Raw genomic sequence first — 20,563 nt, forward strand, 5'->3', positions numbered from 1 at the left:
TGGTGCCCTCCTTCCGTTTTTTTGAGGGTTAGACCTTTTTGCATCCGGTAGGATGCAAGAAGGTCTAACCTATCCAGCGAAGTATTCCAATTTTACCTGGCTCTTTATATGCATTGTAAAATTCAAAGTTGTATCTTCTTCTCCATACATATGGTTTTATCGAACTTCCTTGAATAGATTGTCTTAAAATTTTTCGTTCGATTGTGGCCAGTAGCTTTTCATCGCTTTTTGGCAGTGTCCATGTTTCTGATCCATATGTTTGTTACCCTTATGTTATTAGATCTTATGTATTTGATTTCTATGCTATAAATGTTGCTGTTTTTATTTATAAACGCATATATTATCCTTTACTTTTAAAGCAACTCAACGGCATATATTACAAATATTTTTAACATTTTAGATCGGTCGAACGAGATAGAAAACTGTCGCCGTGCCATGAATATAGCGCAGAAAGATTTAGGAATTCCTGCAGTCTTAGAACCGGAATATTTAGCGTCTCCCTGGCTGGATGAGCTTTCCGGTATGACATACCTTTCGTACTTCATGAAACCCGGATCACCAGGATTTTATGCGACGCTTAGGTGGGTCAACTCCAGACTAGAAAGATCTATTAATAATTTTACAGTAAGTATTTATTTCCATAATAGTTGTATTCTAAATTTTCTACAATAATAATTAGTCTTTTGTATATATCTACAGGGTTGCAGGACAAAAATGAAACAGAAGCATTATCAGGAACATTTTTGAAAAATACAGCGACAGTTTAATTAATGATTGATTAAAGGGGGGCATATTTTGCCGTTATTTTCGATTATTTTACTTTCACCCTAAGCCAGAGTAAAGATTACCCCAGTATTTTTTATTGGCAATGGGGATCAAATAAGGTATCGTTAGAAATCCCTTGCTATCTAGATATTAGTCCTTATTTTATGTTTTAATTCTAGTGCAGCCACTGAAGTTGGATTTGAGCCATTACCTCTGATTTCGTTGAACCTTCATCGATTTGTATGAAAATTGTTGATTGGTTAGAAGATATCTCAAGAAACAAAGGTGACATGGTGCCAACTTGCGCTTTTACCCTGGGGGTGGATGCCACCCCTTCTCGGGGGTGAAAATTATTTTATTAAAAATAACCCATGACTGTACAACAAAAAGCCAACTCAACTACTGATCATGGGAATCGGAGACCAGGATCCGGCAAGGGAGGTATATTAGAAGAAGACCACAGGGCCTCCCGGGTCGTCAACCAGCAAAATCCCTGTGAAGTAATAAATACCACTCTTAAAGAAAATAGAAAAACACCCAAGAGAGTATTAAAAATTGGTACATGGAATGTTAGGAGTACGTATGATTCAGGCAAAATGCATAAAGAAATGCAAAGGCTAAATGTCGACATTCTAGACATTAGTGAGGCAAGGTGGCCAAATTCTGGCAGTTTTTCGACAACAAATGGCATAGCATATTACTCCGGAAACAGTAGTACTCAACACAGACACGGCGTAGCAGTTTTCGTGTCTAAGTCTATGACGAAGTCGGTCATTAATTTTACTCCAGTATCAGATCGGCTCTTATTTCTCCAAGTACAAACAAACACCTACTGCAGATAAATCCGAGGACGAAATTGAACAATTCTGCGAAGAAATCAATCAAGTATTAAAATCGACGAAACCACGAGACATCACCGTAATTCTAGGTGATTTTAACTCAAAAATTGGTAAAGGAAAAAGTGGCTAACATGTAGGAGAATACGGACTCGGTAAAAGAATTGAACGAGGTGACAGACTGCTTCAATTTTGTCAGGAGAATAACATGATTGTATCTAATACATTCTTCAACTTACCAAAGAGAAGCCTTTATACGTGGAAATCACCCCGGGACAATGGCCAAAGAATAATTCGAAACCAGATTGATTTTTTACTGATAAACGAACGATACAGAAACTCCTTAAAATCCGTTAAGGCTTACCCAGGTGAAGATGTCTATTCAGACCATGGACGTCTTTATTTATACGTCCATGATTCAGACCATAACCCTCTAATAGCGCAAATGAGTATTAAACTAAAAAGATTGGAGCAGAAAAGAAGAGCAAACCAGATAGACGTCAGTCATTTATGTAACCTGGAGGTAAAGGAGGAACTGCAAAGATGTATTAATGATAAATTGAAAATACTTCATGAAAAAGAAACATCTCAGCCAACGAACAACATAGATAAAAAGTGGCAAAACGTAAAAATGGAGATAACAAGTCCTGCGAAGAAAATTCTGACTAAAGAAAAACCAAAAATAAAGCAAAGATATATGACTGATAAAATCCTTCTTCTCATAGACAATCGAAGAATAATGAAAGGAAAAAACGAACAAAGGTATAAACAAATACAGAAAGAAATCAAAAAGACAACAATCTGAACTAAGCAACATACAAGGAGACGAAGGTCCAGAAATAATGGAAGAGGAAGTAATGTAGAAGTAATGTTCTACGCACTAAAAAGAATGAAAAACGTTAAAGCCCCAGGTCCAGATGAAATACCAACGGAAATCCTTAAACTGATAGAAGAAGACTCGATCCACATTTTAGTTGAACTTTTCAATAGCATTTATACATCAGGAAAAATACCACAAGAATGGCTTTTAGCCACCTTTGTTATTATACCAAAAAAGATGAATGCCAAACAAGGTAGTGATTACCGTACAATCAGTTTGATGAGCCATGTACTGAAAATATTCCTGAAAATTATACACACTAGACCACTAGAGTACACAGAAAACTGGAAATGGACATCAATGATACCCAGTTTGGATTCCGAAATGGACTCGGAACAAGAGAGGCGTTGTTTGCACTGAACGTTATGTCTCAAAGATGTCTTGACATAAATCAAGATGTATTCATGTGTTTCATAGATTATAACAAGGCCTTTGATAAAGTGCGGTATGATCATCTAATCAGACTCCTGGCAGAAAAGAATTTAGATAAACGAGACATCCGACTAATAGCAAATATGTACTACAATCAGAAAGCAGTAGTGAGAGTAGAGAATAATACTACTGAAGAAATTTAAATAAAGCGAGGTGTGAGACAAGGGTGTATACTGTCACCAACCCTGTTTAATCTCTATTCCGAAGATGTAATGAATAGAATACTCTCTGAGCAATCCATAGGTATTAAAATAAATGGTGTTAGATTAAACAATGTGAGATTTGCCGACGACACCGTTCTGATTGCAGAAACACTTGAAGAGCTACAGACATTGGCGAATAAGATAGCAGACTGCAGCGAAGAATATGGATTATCTTTGAACATAAAGAAAAGTTCATTTATGGTAATATCGAAATCAACACGAAATGTCCAAAATTTATATTTACACAATGAAATTATTAGGTCTGGATCCCGCGTGTGAAAAAAAAGTTGAATAATAGCAAGCTGAAAATTTGTTAATAGCTTAAGGGTGTCTAGTCGGACAAACTTTGATATATGGGAACACTGGAACAGGGGAAGTTTTAATTGTGGAACAGGTTAAAAATTTGGAACGGTCAGACCACGAAAACGGCACATGTATTTTGTCCGACAGAACAGACTTAAACTCTCCGAACAGAGATTAAGCTCTCTTGCAAAAATCAGACTGCTATTTATCACCAAATGGGCGTTTTAATGAGTGGAACATGTAGAATATGTCAAATGACAGGAATTATGACAGGTGATAAATACCAGTCTGATTTTTGCATGAGAGTTTAATCTATGTTCGGAGAGTTTAAGTCTGTTCTGTCGGACAAAATAAATGTGCCGTTTTCGTGGTCTGACCGTTCCAAATTTTTAACCTGTTCCACAATTAAAACTGCCCCTGTTCCAGTGTTCCCATATATCAAAATTTATCCAACTAGACACCCTTAAGCTATTAACAAATTTTCAGCTTGCTATTAATCAACTTTTTTTTCATACGCGGGATCCAGACCTATATCGATCGAGTTAGCAAATACAAATATTTAGGCACTTTTATAAATGAAGACAACGATAGCTCAGCAGAAATCAAAATAAGAATAGAAAAAGCCAGATCCGTATTCACTAAAATGAAGAGAGTGTTCTGTGGAAGAGATTTGAGCCTTGAAATGAAACTTCGCCTGATGAGATGTTACGTACTTTCTGTGCCGTTCTACGGAATGGAGTCATGGACGCTGAAAAAGATTGATATAAAAAAATTGGAGACATTTGAACTGTGGATGTATAGCAGAATCTTGAGAATATCATCGACGGAGAGAGTCACAAACGTTGATGTCTTGAGAAGAATGAATAAAGAAAAGGAAATCATATTTACGATCAAAAAACGAAAACTGCAATATTTGGGACGCATTACAAGAGGCGAAAGATATGAACTGCTTCGAATAATTATGCAAGGAAAGATAGCAGGAAAAGATCCATAGGAAGAAGACGAAACTCCTGGCTAAAGAATCTACGTGAATGTTATAGCTGTAGCAACAACGAATTGTTTCGGTCAGCAGTTTCGAAAATACGTATAGCCCTGACGATCGCCAACCTTCGGAACGAAGATGGCACTTGAGGAAGATATTTAAGGTAAAAATATATGCCACGGCTTTGACCTACTAATATTTTTGCCTATTAATGTTTTTAATTTCAATGTTTTAAATTAATCACTTTGACATTTATGTCAAATTTCCAGAAAAAGTTTATTGACTTGTCACCACTGGCGCTCACGAACTTTAAGTTTAAAATTATTTTTAAATCAATAAAATAAAGTGTAGGACCGAATTTAAAAATTTATTTCATACCCATTGACATTAAAAAATGTTGGGGTGATTCTTACCCCGCCTTAGGGGTGAAAGTAAAATTATCTAAAATACGGGAAAAAATGTCCCCTTTAATAAAAAATTGAACTGTCGCTGGGTTTTTCAAAAAGGAGAATTCAAAAATGAAATAACATTTACATGAATATGTAGATGCGTCCTGAAATTTCAATAATTTGATACCATTGCGCCAACTTTGTATGTTGATTAACAAGAGCGTAAATTGATAAAAATAAATCTAAAATCAAATAGGAATGTACGTGTGTCAAAGAGAGAAAAAAGATCTTGTTATTCGCTTACTCCATAAATCTTTCTCGAGGGATTAAGGTAGAGGCTTACTCTTACCTTTTCCTATTATTATTGATAATAAAGTAGGTATAATTTGGTTTGTTGTACCGCCTCTAATCGGCTTAAGCTAGTGGTAAATAGCCTGATTTCAATAGCCGCTGCTAGACTAATATTATTTATGAATGGCAGTTTTATGGACTTCAAAATGCGATTTTGATAAACTTTAATTACAATTAACGCCCTAACTAAGCAAAATTCAGAGTTTGCTCAATGGTATCAAATTATTGAAATTTCACTACGCATCTATTCATGTAAATTTTATTTACTCTTTATCTTTTTGTTACTCTTTATCTTCTTTCCAGTTTCTGTAAAGTGTTTATTTGCAAAACCAAGTACACCACAGTTTTAAGCATTTCTAATATTTTAAGTACTTAACAGCATTAATTTTTTGCAGACTGACTGGAATGATGGTCGAGTAATTAGTGAAGTAATCAGATCTCTAGGAGGTTCTGCTGCAGCTCCTGAGAAGCTCCGATCTGATTATGCCTACTGGGAACAAAACCAAATTCAAGCCATAGAAGCTGGACGCCGATTAGGTAAGAAAATGCCATTAGGTAAGAATCATTGAGTCATTTTACATTAATTCAACATTAAAAAGATCTTCCAAAATAAAAAGTCTTCAAAACGAACAAAATTTATTAAATTACTATAGTTTTGGTAAAATATTATGTTTTTCTCTTCCTCTCCAGTCCAATATTCTTTTCAGCTACCTGTACATACTCTTACATTCTTTGTAAATGCCCGTACCACTGCAAGGTTCTGTTTTTCAGCTTTTTTGTAATTGATAATTATACTTCCATTCTGTTCCATATTTCCTCTGTTCTTATTCTATTCTGTCTGATAATTTGTAGATATCTTCTCATAAACTCCAGTTCAACTGTTATTTCGTATTTTGTTTCATATTGTTGTGGTCACTGGTCATGCTTCCGCTCCCTATAGGGTAATATTCAGCACTATGTTCTGAAAGATCTTTTTTTTTGTTTTCTTTGGTGGGAGTGTTGTTCCATATCACTCCGTGGAGTGCTTTCGTTTTCTCCGTGCTATTTTTATTTCTATATACTATTTCATATAAGTACCTTCTCGGCTTATTATTAAGCCTAAATACTTAAAAGTTTTACAACTGTTAATAGTCTCTTTTTCTGAACTAAGTTCAAATCTGCAACCTCGGATCCAATACATAAGTATTCGGTCTTACACATACTTTTTTTGAGTGTCCATAGCTCATATTATTCTTTTAATTTACTTGTCATATACTATACTCCATGTCCGCGTCTTGTGTAAAAATTATTTGGTCATCTGAGAAAAGTATGAATATAATACACTAAGCATCAAAATTAACGCACCACCTTAAAAATGGTACATTTTTGATGTCTTATATTTCCTAAACCTGTTGTCCGATTTAAGTGATTTTTTTAATATGTTATAGACTTATTCTTTAAGAATATTAATGTGGTAAAAGTGTTGCTGGACAAGTAAATGTCATTGTATACCGGGTATAAAAATCATACTGTGTTTTTTCCTCAAAGTTCGGAACACCTTGTGGAATATTTCAGCATATATAAAATATTGAAATTAAAACTCAATTGTAGCCTCAGGCTTTCTTAACATTTTGCTTTTTGATTCATTTGCTTATGTTGGATAATAAAAAAGTTAGGTGCTTTAAGAACTACCAACGTTCTTTATCAATACATGGTGTTTCTAAATAAGTGCGACAAACTTTACGGGGGAATTCTGCATGAAAAATAATGACCGTTTGCTTTATAAACATATGTCCGCAAATGCTTCGTTTCCGAGATACGGGATGTTGAATTTTGTCTTACAAACTGACGATTTATTTATTGCTCTAAAACCGGTTGAGATATGCAAATGGAATTTGGTAAGTTTTAAGAGGTAGTTATTGCGCATTTTTTGACATTTAAGAATTTTATATTCACCATTGGCGTGCATACGGGTGATATGAACGGGTAATATGACCCGTATGCACGCCAATGGTGAATATAAAATTCCTAATGTTGTTCTGTTTAATTTACTATGGAATCTCTAGCGCGAGAATTTTTCTGTCACCATTGCATGTGGTTGTCTTTTTAAAGACAGATCACATGTTATGATTTTTTTGTGACGGATATTCTTGAGTTGGGGTTGATTTCATGTAATCGAGTGAACTATCTTTCGGTAAAGTCGTCCCAGAAACGCAATTCATAAATATTGGCAATATCATTTTAAAGTCTTCTACTTTAAAATGTATAATATATGTCTGAATTGCCGATATAAATGAGTTAGATTAAATAAATTATTAGAAGAATTTTTTTACTAAGCAACAATATTTTTGTTTAATTCATTAATATTTTTTGTATTTTGACAACGACACCCGATTTGGGCGTCGAAACGTTAATAAAATCATTTTTTTTTAGTAAGATTGTGGCTTATTTCCAATCAAAACTAGTTAATTATAAAATTCTTAATTTTATGTCAAAAAATGCGCAATAACTACCTCTTAAAGTCTACTTAATTTCATTTGCATATCTGAACCGATTTTAGAGCAATAAATAAATCATCAGTTTGTAAGAAAAAATTCAACATCCAGTATCTCAAAGACGAAGCATTTGCGGACATATGTTTATAGAGCAAAAGGTCATTATTTCTTCATGCAGAATTACCCCTTAAAGCTTGTCGCATTTATTTAGAAACACCCTGTATTGCTGAAAAACGTTGCTAGTTGTTAAAATCCCTAACTTTTTTATTATCCAACATAAGCGAATGAATCAAAAAGCAAAATGTTAAGAAAGCCTAAGGCTACAGTTTAGGTTTAATTTCAATATTTTATATACGCTAAAATATTCCACAGGGTGTTCCAAACTTTGAGGAGAAAACACACTATTATTGTTACACCCGGTATACAATGAAACTTACCTGTTTAACAACAATATTACTACATCGATATTTTTGAAGAATAAAGCTATAACATACTAAAAATATCACTCAAATCGGACAACATGTTTAGAAAATTCGAGACATCAAAAATGTCCCATTTTTAAGGTGAATTTCCCAAATTTTGATACTTAGTGTATAATTCTCTTGTACTGACAACTGTCCATTGTTCCACACTTTCTATACCATCTTTTTGAAGCCTAATGCCCTAATTAATATAGATATTGAGATTGGGAATTAAAAGGCAATGGGCAAAAATCAATGGATGGAAGTGGTTAATAAATGCATGGAAAGACTATAAGAAATATTAAAAAATGAAGTTTATATAATTAAATCATAACGTAAACAGTAATTGTAATAGTAAATGTAAAGATTTTAGCCCCAGCCCCTTCTTGTGTTCAAATATGCGTGTTGTGGTGCTTTATCCATTAGTCTGATATACATTTTATGACAATCTTTCACTTAAAAATATCAATGGCAGTTTGTACAGGTTCATTGAGAAAGGTGGATAATCTAATAGGGTTGGTCGCTTCTAGAGGCTGTATGTATGTTGTGTATTCTTGTGGTGTATTGATGTGTGAATTCCAAGGCTTTGAATAGCTGATGCGGCGCTAAAACTGTCTTTCTACATATCATGAACAATAAAAACAAATAATTGATTTACCGTCTCTCATTGTCCAAACAATTTACATAATCTGGCCTTGACTGTGCAATGATTTAATTATTGTAATAATCACTTCATTAACGTCGACCCACATGATTTTTAGCAGGTTGATTTGTTTCAAAATAGGTTTGTATTATGAATTGTTTTTGTGGATATTGTTAGATAAATATTCGTCATCAATAAAAATACTAATGAGATTATGATATTATTAAATCTTTTTAACACAGGCCATATACGATGATATCAATCTTTTTTTATTGCACATTTTTAGTTGCACATTTTTTGAAAACTACTGTAATTTTTCTAATCTTTGATATTCTGTATAATAAACACTAATGCGTATAATCTAAGAAATCAACGTGCCTTTTAATTATACAGTAATGAGCGCACTATTAATAACCGGCAAAGTAGCGCAAAAGATGGAAAACACATTAAGTTGTGAGATAAAAAGAATAAAGAAATGAAACTAGTGGAGGTGGGAGATTTAGCGATAAAAACCTATAAATTTACATTCTACTTATTGCTTACCACCTTTAGACGTATCACGTATCGGAAAAGTTTGGCAACTGCCACTGTGACAGTGACAGTTTTAGTTGACGTACTCCTCTGATACGTCTAAAGGTGGGAAACAATAAATATAATGTAAGTTTATAGGCTTTTATCGCTAAATCTACCAACTCCACTAGTTTCATTTCTTTTTATTTCACAACTTAATATGTTTTCCATCTTTTGCGTTATTTTGCCGGTTATCAGCGCTGTCATCACTGTATTTTTTTTATATTTACATTAGTTTTGTTACACACGACACACGATGTCCCAACGAAAATGTGTACTCAATGAAAACTAGGCAAAATAAATGTTTTGGGGCTAACTTCCATTCTTCTCAATCTTTTCTTTTTCGTAAGGATTGTAGTGGGATCATGTAATTCGAATGTCCAATCTTCTCTCTGTGTGTTATTTGTCCAATTATCTCTCGTCTTTATTTGGTCCGACCATCCTGCTTTATTTGGTCTGACAATTCTGTTGGAGGTCTTCTGAATCTTCTACTTGATACGTTGCCTTTAACTATCATTAGTTTCATGCCTTCTATTGTTTTAGTTATGTATTTTCTAGTTATATGTTGTTCCACGTTAATAATCTTCGCGGATGTGTTTCTTATACTTACTAAGATTCGTGTCGATGGCAAACTGAAGAAGCCGGTTACCTCTGTGCTTTCGCTTGCCTAAGCCCAACTTTCATACACTAATACCATTATTATGATTTAAACCCGACTTTGCTGTATAAGTTCAAGCAGATTTAGTATCATAGGTGCCCCTTTTACTCGTATTGTAGTTTTTGGAATAAACTTATTGAAGAAAATTTTTTCTAGGCGTTCAACCAGTTTTGTCAGCAAAGGATATGGCCGACAGAAATGTAGAGCACTTAGGTGTCATGGCGTATGCTGCTCACTTCCAATGGGTACCTGAAAGACCTCCTCTTCACGATCTTATCAACGTGACTCTTAATTCAACGTCCGGAAGAGTTGGAGAACCGGTAAGTGAACTAGCTGTATTTATCTTATTTCTCTAGTATGAATTTGAATTGAATACTAATAATTTCTTCTTTGTATGATTTAGGATAACTAAGTTAACGTCTTTTTAATCTATCATATTATGCTTATTAGAAATTAATAAATATTACTTCAGTCCAGAGTTTTCAGTCGCCTTTAATCCAGAGCTTGGACATTCGTTGTTCTGTTCTTGCATAAACCTTCACTGCATCTTTTCATGGGGCATCATATATTTTTTCATAAATTGTGAATACCTTCTTTTAGTTTAGGTTTTCGTTTATGTATTAAACCTTTAAACCAGCGACCTTTCGATAACATTATTTGCGACTATGTGCTCTGGATCGATTGTGTAGTTGGCTATTCCCTTGTTTTATAAACTTCCAATTTATTTACAATCTGTAATATGGTTTCAATACGTAAATTTTCTATACAATATTTTACAAATAGCTTGTAGAAAAGTACCCATTGACAATTTTCTGTATATTCTTGGTGTCACATATATCTTGGGTTTGGTCTAACGTCCTCTTCTAAATTATATAGAGCTTCTGTGACTAGTTTATAGTTAACAGATCGGGTGGAGTTTTTGGTTTGAGCCTTTGTACGATTGGTTGTGTCATTATGTTTTGGGCTGAACTATTGGTGTGGTTTGTTAGTCCCCGTCTCTGTTAGCTTCTTCTTCAACAGTTATCATTTTAAGATCTGGTGTGATGGATTTGTTTGAATCGTACCATAGAGCACTCGTTATCATTCTGAGGACTTTCAAATGAATGGTTTGAATGAGAATTTGGTGTTTTAAACAAAAATTGATATAAAATAAATAAATTGAAAGAACAGTGCTTCAGAAGTTTGTAAAACATTTAATTCACAGGTGAGCGCTTTCGGCGTTCAAAGTCGTCTTCAATATTACGGTCAAATTTTAAGAATTCCAGTACAAATCATAAGACAAAAACTTGAGTACTTAGGACATGCGATTAGGGAGCAAAATTACACATTATTACAACTTATTATGCAAGGCAAAAATCGAGGGAAGCGAAATATGGGAAGACGAAGAGTATCTTGGTTTAACAACCTGAGGGAAAAGTTTGAGTGCAGTAGTATAAAACTAGTTAGAGCGGCGGCCTGCGATAAAAGATGGAACTTAAAGAAGATAACCAGGTCATCCGCATAGCCCAGGACATGATGTATATCGTTGCTGGGTCTAGCTATAAGTATATCGGTGACTGATTTCACAAGAGAGGAGATAATACTTCCCTACGACAGCCTTTGCCTACTTGTGCTGATACTGTATTCCCACTTTAGGGTATAGTCATCTATGCGAATGATCTGGTTATCCTCTTCTCTAAGTTCCATCTTTTATCGAAGGCCGCCACTCTAACTAGTTTTATACTACTGCACTCAAACTTTTCCCTAAGGTTCTTAAACCAAGATACCCATTGAAAAAGTGAAAATAAGTCTTGGAAGGGCAAATAAAACATGAAATCGACTAATCATAATCATACTTATTCTTTAATAAATTCATCTTGCCTATTATTATTTGAAGCCGGATCAATACAAGTCGATCTGAAAGAACAAAAAATTTACATTATTTAAAAGAATTATCTAATTTTTCTCGCTTATATATATGTGCCATGTAGCTACTCCGATGTTAATTTTTTGTACTTCGAGTTTGAGTACCCTATTCTCATTTAACGGGTTTCCCCCACCAATCACTATCAACTTTGTGATTTTCTTGGGAAGTTTAACATGGTAGATTTCCTTTTCTTTCCAGATCGCGGTAGAATAACCAGTTAAATAGCCGGGTGGACTATTGTGACTGTAGTTGCTGACTTCATCTTCTTCTCTTGAGGGAGATTACTCTTAATTATGCATTTCATTGTTGGTTTCTTTTTTAACATCATTTTCGGAAATATTTAAACATTGTTATTACTAATATGTTGGAATTCTAATGCAACATTTTTTTATGTGGAATAAAAACAGGAAGAACTTGTTTAAAAAAATTGATTATCGTGGAAAATCCTTCACGTTCGGTTGAATATCACATCAATTCAAGTAAACTACGAGGGCAAAGAGAACAGTTCTAGCGTTGATAATAAGAAAATAAATTTTTTAGTTAAAGTAAATATACCTACTTGCTCATCATAGTTTTTCTTTCCATTTTATGAATGACTTAAAGACAAAAAGGAATGCTCTATGACTAGATGCGGATTCTGCCATCCATAAATTTAAATATAAAGAAATTGTTTGGGTAAGAAGTCTCAAGCTTACGTTATACCTATATATTGATTTTTCGAAGGCTTTCGACAGAATTTATTATAGAGTTGTTTTTTTTTTCAAAATTCTGTCCCTTTTATAAAATCCTATTCATCAGATGTTTGTCCAAACAGTCCAAAGCAGTTAATAGCCTAGTTTATAGCCTATTGCAGTCCAATATACATGTAATTGCTATTTCAAGTAGGGACACATACTTTTCCCGGATAGTTATATCCATTTTGATCGCCTTTTTGTCGATTAATTTAATACTTTTAAGTAGTCTTAAATTTAAACCCAACCACTGTTTTGTTTTGCGTTTATTAGCGCAAGTACTTCAAAGTTCACTGAAGATGGACGACGTCCGTCCTGCACAATTAATGTAATCTATTTTAATTTAATTGGATGATCTATTTGTAATTTAATTTTTAATAAACTACTTATATCAATTATTAAAACAGAAATTTTTTACTTTGATGTTGAAGGTATTTGTTGTTTAGTTTTGCTAGCAATAACATCGCTCCATATAATCGAGTGTCTTTTCTTTCTTTATTTTATGTACCGGGTGTCCCAATAAGAATGGCTCTCGGCCATATCCCAGGAACCGTTTATAGTACAGCTTTGAGAAAAAAAATTTTATAACAAAAGATGCATCGGGAAAAGCCTGGAAATTATTTTCATAATTGTAGGTCCACCGATAGAGGGCGTAATTGAATATCAAAAATTAAAAAATCAAAATATTACAAAATTTACCTATGAAAGGGCACTGGAAATCCAATCATCATACTCTTCGTAAAATTCTGCACATATTTGATTCCACATGTTTAAGTCTACCTTTGCAAATAAGAGGTGAGGGTGAGTGGGAACCTTCTTATGAAAAAATGGCTGTAAGTCCGGTTCTGCCAAATCGAATTTTGCATACTGGGTCTTGTTGAAAACAGCTCTTTTTCGTCAATGTTAGTGTCTTATTTTCGAAATAGCCTAATAAGTAATATGCAAGCTAAGAGGCGTTATTTAATTATTTTCAGAAATCTAGTTTTCTTTGGAGAATTTTAAATACAAGTATGCATTTTTAATCTGTATTACAAAATTAGACTAAATTAGCAATATAATACCGAAAACCGCATGTCAATACCTTTTTTCTATCTCGAGATATCTTAAGAAATGTGTAAATTTTAAACATAACTGTTACTGTCACCGGTAAACGAGGTTAAGGCAAAGTAGTGTGCTATGGAAAAAATAAATAAACATTTTCCAGATGTAAACGTATATAAATAATTAAAACAACAATAAGACAAACAACCCTATAAAATATAACAAAGAAATAAAAGCAACTACTTACTTAGTCTTAGTGACTGCCTAAATGTTCAAATTGTTACCCATCATTTTCGTTGCAAGCATTTACTCTTTCAAGAGTAGATTGAATAGCAACATATTTAACTGTCTTAGACTTTTATTTATTGGGACGGATTAAAGACCTTCTTTTTGTCGCTAGGCCCGCTACTCGAGAAAACATGATCTAGAATCTACAGAATACGAAACACCATTGAAAGAGTAAATGCTTGCATCGAAAATGATGGGCAACAATTTGAATATTTAGGTCGTCACTAAGTAAATAGTTGCTTTTATTTCTTTGTTATATTTTATAGTGTTGTTTGTCTTATTGTTGTTTTAATTAATTATATACGTTTACACCTGGACAATGTTTCTTTGTTTTTTCCATAGCACACTACTTTTCCTTAACTACGTTTACCGATGACAATAACAGTTGTTTAAAATTTACACGTTTTTTAAGATATCTCGAGATAGAAAAAAGTTATCGACATGCGGTATTATGTTGCTAATTTGGTCTAATTTTGTAATACAGGATTAAAAATTCATACTTGTATTTAATATTCTCCAAAGAAAACTAGATTTCCGAAAATAATTAAATAACGCCTACTAGCTGGCATATTACTTATTAGGCTATTTCGAAAATAAGACTCTTAAGGGGCATTTAGACAGGCTAGTTTTTAAAGCAATATGTTGCCGGCAATATATATTCGGTATGTTGCTGGCAACATTGCAGCATCTAATGAAAATATCGCCGTAGGGCCGAGCCATGTGGCCGAAATATTGCTGGTATTTGAACACTACTGCAGTTAGTGGCTGATGCGTTGCCGATAAGTTCCGACTGCTGTGGAAAGTCTTGCATGTTGCTCGGCTATTCTGTATTGGTTGAAGTTATCCCCAAGTATTTATATTTATTCCTTTGTTTTATGTAGTTGTTATTTATCTCCAGGTCTTCTACAGCGCTTCCAATGATCATGTATTGTATTTTGTCATAATTAATTCCCAATCCCAGCTTTTAAATTGTTCTTCCAGCGTTTTTATCATGTAGACGGTGTTGTCTTAACACTTCTTTTTCTGGTTCCCATTCGTTTCGGATGTTGGAAATCATATTGGCAATCACAACCTTGCTCGCTGCGGCCCGAAACAGTTCCGTTGAGGTTTTCTTAAACCATGTTCTTAAATTCCGCAAACATGATATTCTCCTTCTACCGGGTCCTCCCTTACCTTTGACTTTACCTTGCAATATGGACTGAAGCAGGAAGTAACGGTGCTGATTTCTCATAACGTCTTAACATATTATAATAACGTCTTATAAGACAACAGTAATGTCTTAACACATTATCTTATAATAAGGACATTACCATAAGATTGATAAGCATAGATGAGTAAACGACAGCTCACATACCAGGGTGTATACGGAAACAGATACCTAATGCTTGCTAACAAAGCATACTTCTCTGTGTCGCTGGTGTTTGGATCTAAAGAGATTCATAGGGAAGTAAAATTTAAAATATATAAAACCATCATACGACCAATATGGAGCAGAAATATGGATCATGGCAGAAAAGACTATAAACTTTATCAATACTTTTGAAAGAAATATAGTAAGAGGCACCCATTTGCGACAATGGTATATTGAGAATAAGGTTCAATAACGATTTATACGAATATTACAAAGAACCCTGTAGATCAAATTGCGCAAAAATACGAAGATTTTGCTAGACAGGTCACCTTATAAGAATGGATGATGACAGAACACCTAGTAGAACGCTTAGTCAGAAGGAAGACCAAAGAAGAGGTGGATAGACGAAGTGAGAACTGATGCTAAAGAGATATTGAGGTGGGTTAACTGGAGTAGAGCAGCCAGGGACAGAGATCCTTGGAGGCGGATGCAAGGAGAGGCTAGGATCGACTTGGGCTGTGGGAGAGAGAGAAGAGTAAATGGGGAGATGCAAATAATAGTAATTTTACAATTTTATTTAAGTAGTTTTTTCTGATTTGGTCTTTTCGTATGGCTTCATTTAGCATCTGGTGTTGATATGTTTCTAAATTAGTGTAGAACGATCGACTTAGGGCAGGAATTTTTCACCTGTCCCTCGTACAAGGAACTTTTTTCAATATTAATGAGCATTGTTAACCATCTTTACCTCTAATTTTATCTCTATGCCTGTTAATCAACGTATCTTAATAGGTCTTTAATGAAACACCGTCTACTTAATTTAGCTACCAGCTATAATAGTCGTTCCTTTAGAATTAACACCGAGATACACATAATTATTATTACAAACACGTTAGCTTCCTGTTTAAAGGGGTATCGAGTGTTGTCACGGTACTAAAACAACTAAAAATACACTTTGTACTTGTACCACTGTTAAACGAAAGTACCCAGTTGCGAGTGAGATATCTTTGCAGAGATCCTGCGAAAAGTTAACAATATTCTAGGTACGTTCGGGTTTTCTTTTATTTTGTAAAGATAATGGACGGCCATAAACGTGTACGCGAGGTGATTATGGGATTTTGAAGATGGATCAGTTCTCACGTGAGTTTAATTGTTTGCTTGTTTTCCAAGTCAAGGTTGGTAAGGTAACTGAGAGGTTAAAATGTTTATCATGTATATATAGTTACATATAATTACATACGGTAAATATTCACTAAACGTTTTATTTTCAATGAAATCCTGATCAAACAATATTTAATATTGTTTGTTTCTGCTTTGTTGTGTACACTTCTTGGCAGGGATGGGAACAACCGTTACAGTACCAAAAGGACGAGACTAACAAATATTATGCTCTTTAAATTATTTATTAAATTGTCTACGGTGCAAAGTTTGCACGTTTTTCTATACTTCTCAGCCATTCTCAGGGCCGTCTTAACCCGTAGGTGCAAGGGGTGCGAAGCACCCGGGCGCCAAGTCAAAGGGGCGCAAGCCGAACTATTGCTAGGCTCAAACCTACGCTTCTTGTCCTTAAAAAAACTACAATTAACAAAATTATACAAGTGCACTTTCGGTATTTTTTACAAAGGCATTAATGCTTACTACACCTACGATATGAAAATGAAATATGAAACCCATTTAGATTAGGAGCAAAGTTCTGATTCTGTTGACAAAAGTATAGTTATTGCGGTTTTACGGAGCTATGTATGTAAAAGCGCCGCATTACTATGTAGTCGTTATTTTTTAAAAGTGCCGGTAGAATCTTTTATGATGGCCGAAGTTAGTCAGTTTTTTACCGGTTACTGATACTACCGAACAAGAATTAGCAAATTATTTGTTAGAATGTTTGAAATTAATGAATATTGATTTAGATGATTTACGACGCCAAGGGTATGATAATGGGATAAATATCAGAGGAAAAAATATGGGCCTTCAAAAAATGTTTAGCCTTAGATTAATCCTGGTGCTCTTATGTTCCTTGTGCAGCTCACAGCCTTAATTTAGTGCTAAAATTATGCTGTTAAATGCTCATTGGAAATAACAAAAATTTGGAAATGTCAAAATAAGAATATTAAGGCCCAGATTTTGTTACTCGGCGGTTTTTGGGGTCGCTGAAGACGAATAAGTCCAGAAGATAACGGACCTTAGCAGTGACCTGGTACCAGGTGGTCCGCGGGTCGGTTCTGATGGCGTATTCGTATTCAGCGACCCCAATAACCACCTAATTAGTAAACTATTTTCAGGCATTCAAGGCCGAAAACCTTCGAAACTCCTGAAGATGACGTGCCTTAGCAGTGACACTGGGCACCAAGTACTCTAGGGGTCGGTTTTGATGACGTATTCGTGTTCACTCCCCAAGTAATCTGTTTGTATCAATTTAGTGCCGATCACCCTCGAACCTCCAGATGACGTGCCTTAGCAGTGACCGTGAGTACCAGGGATGCTCCGGAGATCAGTTCTGATGGCGTACTTATGTTCAGCGACCCCAAAAACCGGCCAAGTAACAAAATCTGGTCCTTAATATTCTTATTTTGACATGTTTCTGCACTTATGGATGCATTTTATGCATTTTAAAATGCAATTATGCATTTCCACCAATTTTTGTACAGTAGACTTTTTTCCTGACATCATCCTGAACACAATGCAAAAAGTTGCCAGTTTCTAGGTGCTATATTGAAAAATCCATTTATTGCGACGTATTTAGTCCTAAATGCCATGGTCTATTAAGTTTGCTTTATAGTAGGGGAGGAAAGTAGGCTAAATTTGCAGTTACTCGAGCGCTTTGGGTACCTTTTTTGGTTGTGAAGAGTAGGTCCTAAAACCAAAAAAGTTAAGTAAAATTTTCCATTTAAGTGGGGACTTTCCATTTTTTAATATACATAATTCTCAATTTCCAACAATCGTTTTTTTCGATTGTTGCACCATCTATCCATAAATCGAAAAAATATCTCGAATAAAAGTTACTTATTGTTACGTAAGGAATCCAAATCTGCAATAAAAAATGGGTGTACCTATTTAAGATTTACCCCCCACCCTACCTCTTTGGGGGGCGTGTTTGATGTCCTTCGATAGATTTTTCAAAAATATTAAATACGTGTATGTTTCAGTTTTTCGATCTGATGTTCATTTCGCAAACTATCGCGGGGTTCCTATTTAAAATTTAAAATTTACCCCCCACCCCTCTGCGTGGGGGGTCGTGTTTGGTATAAATCGATAGATTTTTGAAAAATATTGAACAAGTATTTTTTAGTTTTTCGGTCTGACATTTATTTCTCGAAATATTCGCTTTTTTTACTGTGAAACTTTGTGACCCACCCATTTCCTAACGCCCCGCTCAAACCGTCAGATTTTTGAAATAGGTATACACTCGGTGTCCCAATAAGAATGGTTCTCGGCCATATATCAGAAACCTTTTATAGTACAGCTTTGCGAAAAAAAAAATTTATAACAAAAGTTGCCTCGGCAAAAGCCTGGAAATTATTTTACAAAAAACCTAAATTTTACAAAATTTTCCTAAAGAAGGGACACTGGAAATCCGATCATCGTATTTTTCATAAAATTCTGCTCATATTTTATTTCACAAGTATATGTCTACCTTTGCAAATAAGAGGTAGGGGTGAGTGGGAACCTTGTTATGAAAAAATGACTGTAAGTCCAGTTCTGGTAAATTGAATTTTGCAAACTTGGTCTTGTTGGAAACAGATCTTTTTCGTCAATGAAAGAGTTAAAATAATTTCGAACCAGTCTAATAAGTAATGTGCCAGCTAGGAGGCGTTATATTTAAGGAGGTATTAAACTTTGGAAAATTTTAAATACAAGTATGCATTTTTAATCCTGTATTACAAAATTAGATTAAATTACCAATAGAACAGCGAAAACCGCATGTCGATACCTTTTTTCTATCTCGAGATATCTTAAAAAAGGTGTAAATTTTAAACTTAACTGTTACTGTCACCGGTAAATTAAGTTAAGGAAAAGTAGTGTACTATGGAAAAAACAAAAAAACATTTTTCAGATGTTAACGTATATAAATATAATTAATTAAAACAACAATAAGTCAAACAACACTATAAAATATAACAAAGAAATAAACACAACTACTTAGTGACGACCTAAATGTTCAAGTTGTTGCCCATCATTTACTACATTATTTGAGAAAACATAATCCAGAGAATACGAAACGCCATTCAAAGCATTTCGAGAGCAGAAATTGAGACTGCTGTTCAATCTACTCTTGAAGGAGTAAATGCTTGCATCGAAAAATGATGGGCAACAATTTGCCCATTTAGGTCGCCACAAAATAGTTGTTTTTATTTCTTTGTTATATTTTATAGTGTTGTTTGTCTTATTGTTGCTTTAATTAATAGGGCTTTTCAACGCTTCTCATAGGTTTGGAGCCTCTGTCATAATGTATAATTAGTGTATAATATTAATATAAGACATATGACAGAGGCTCAAAACAAATGAGAGAAGCGTTGAAAAGCCCTATTATATAAGTTGACATCTGGAAAATGTTTCTTTGTTTTTTCCATAGCACACTACTTTTCCTTAACTTCATTTACCGGTGACAGTAACAGTTATGTTTTTAAATTTACACGTTTCGTAAGTTATCTTGAGATAGAAAAATGCGGTTTTCGCTATTCGGTTGCTAATTTGGTCTAATTTTGTAATATAGGATTAAAAATGCATACTTGTATTTAATATTTTCTAAAGAAAACTAGGTTTCTGAAAAATTCTAAATAACGCCTTATAGCTGTCATATTAGTTATTATGGTTTTAAATTATAACTCTTACATTGACGAAAAAGAGCTGTTTTCAACAAGACCAAGTTTGTAAAATTCGATTTAGCAGAAGGAGACTTATAGCCATTTTTTCATAACAAGGTTCCCATTCACCCCCACCTCTTATTTGCAAAGGTAGACTTAAACTTGTGAAATCACATATACGCAGAAATTTATGAAGAATACGACGATAGGATTTCCAGTGCCCTTTCATTAGGCAAATTTTGTAAAATTTAGATTTCTAAATTTTTGATATTCAATTACGCCCTCTAGCGGTGAACCTACAATTATGAAAATAATTTCCAGGCTTTTCCCGAGACAACTTTTGCTATAAAATTTTTTTCTCAAAGCTGTATTATAAACGGTTCCTCAGATATGGCCGAGAGCCATTCTTATTGGGACACCCGGTACTTAACTTACCTTATATTAATCTGACGATTTCGAGTTTTTCTAAGGATATATTTGTTTTCGGGCCCCCCTTAACG

General features: G+C 34.2%; 1 protein-coding gene across 2 annotated transcripts in view; it reads left to right on the forward strand.

Annotated features, from left to right (window-relative positions):
* LOC114324271 (filamin-A) overlaps positions 1–20,563 on the forward strand; it is a 219,180-nt gene that overhangs the window by 38,200 nt on the left and 160,417 nt on the right. For both annotated transcript variants that reach the window (XM_050658770.1, XM_050658790.1), the window contains exons 5-7: positions 401–624; positions 5,537–5,678; positions 10,104–10,267. In XM_050658770.1, the coding sequence (XP_050514727.1) occupies positions 401–624; positions 5,537–5,678; positions 10,104–10,267 (530 nt within the window). The remainder of the gene's footprint in view (positions 1–400; positions 625–5,536; positions 5,679–10,103; positions 10,268–20,563) is intronic.

The sequence above is a fragment of the Diabrotica virgifera genome, chromosome 1 (genome assembly GCF_917563875.1).
Source record: "Diabrotica virgifera virgifera chromosome 1, PGI_DIABVI_V3a".
NCBI classification, from domain to species: Eukaryota; Metazoa; Arthropoda; class Insecta; order Coleoptera; family Chrysomelidae; genus Diabrotica; species Diabrotica virgifera.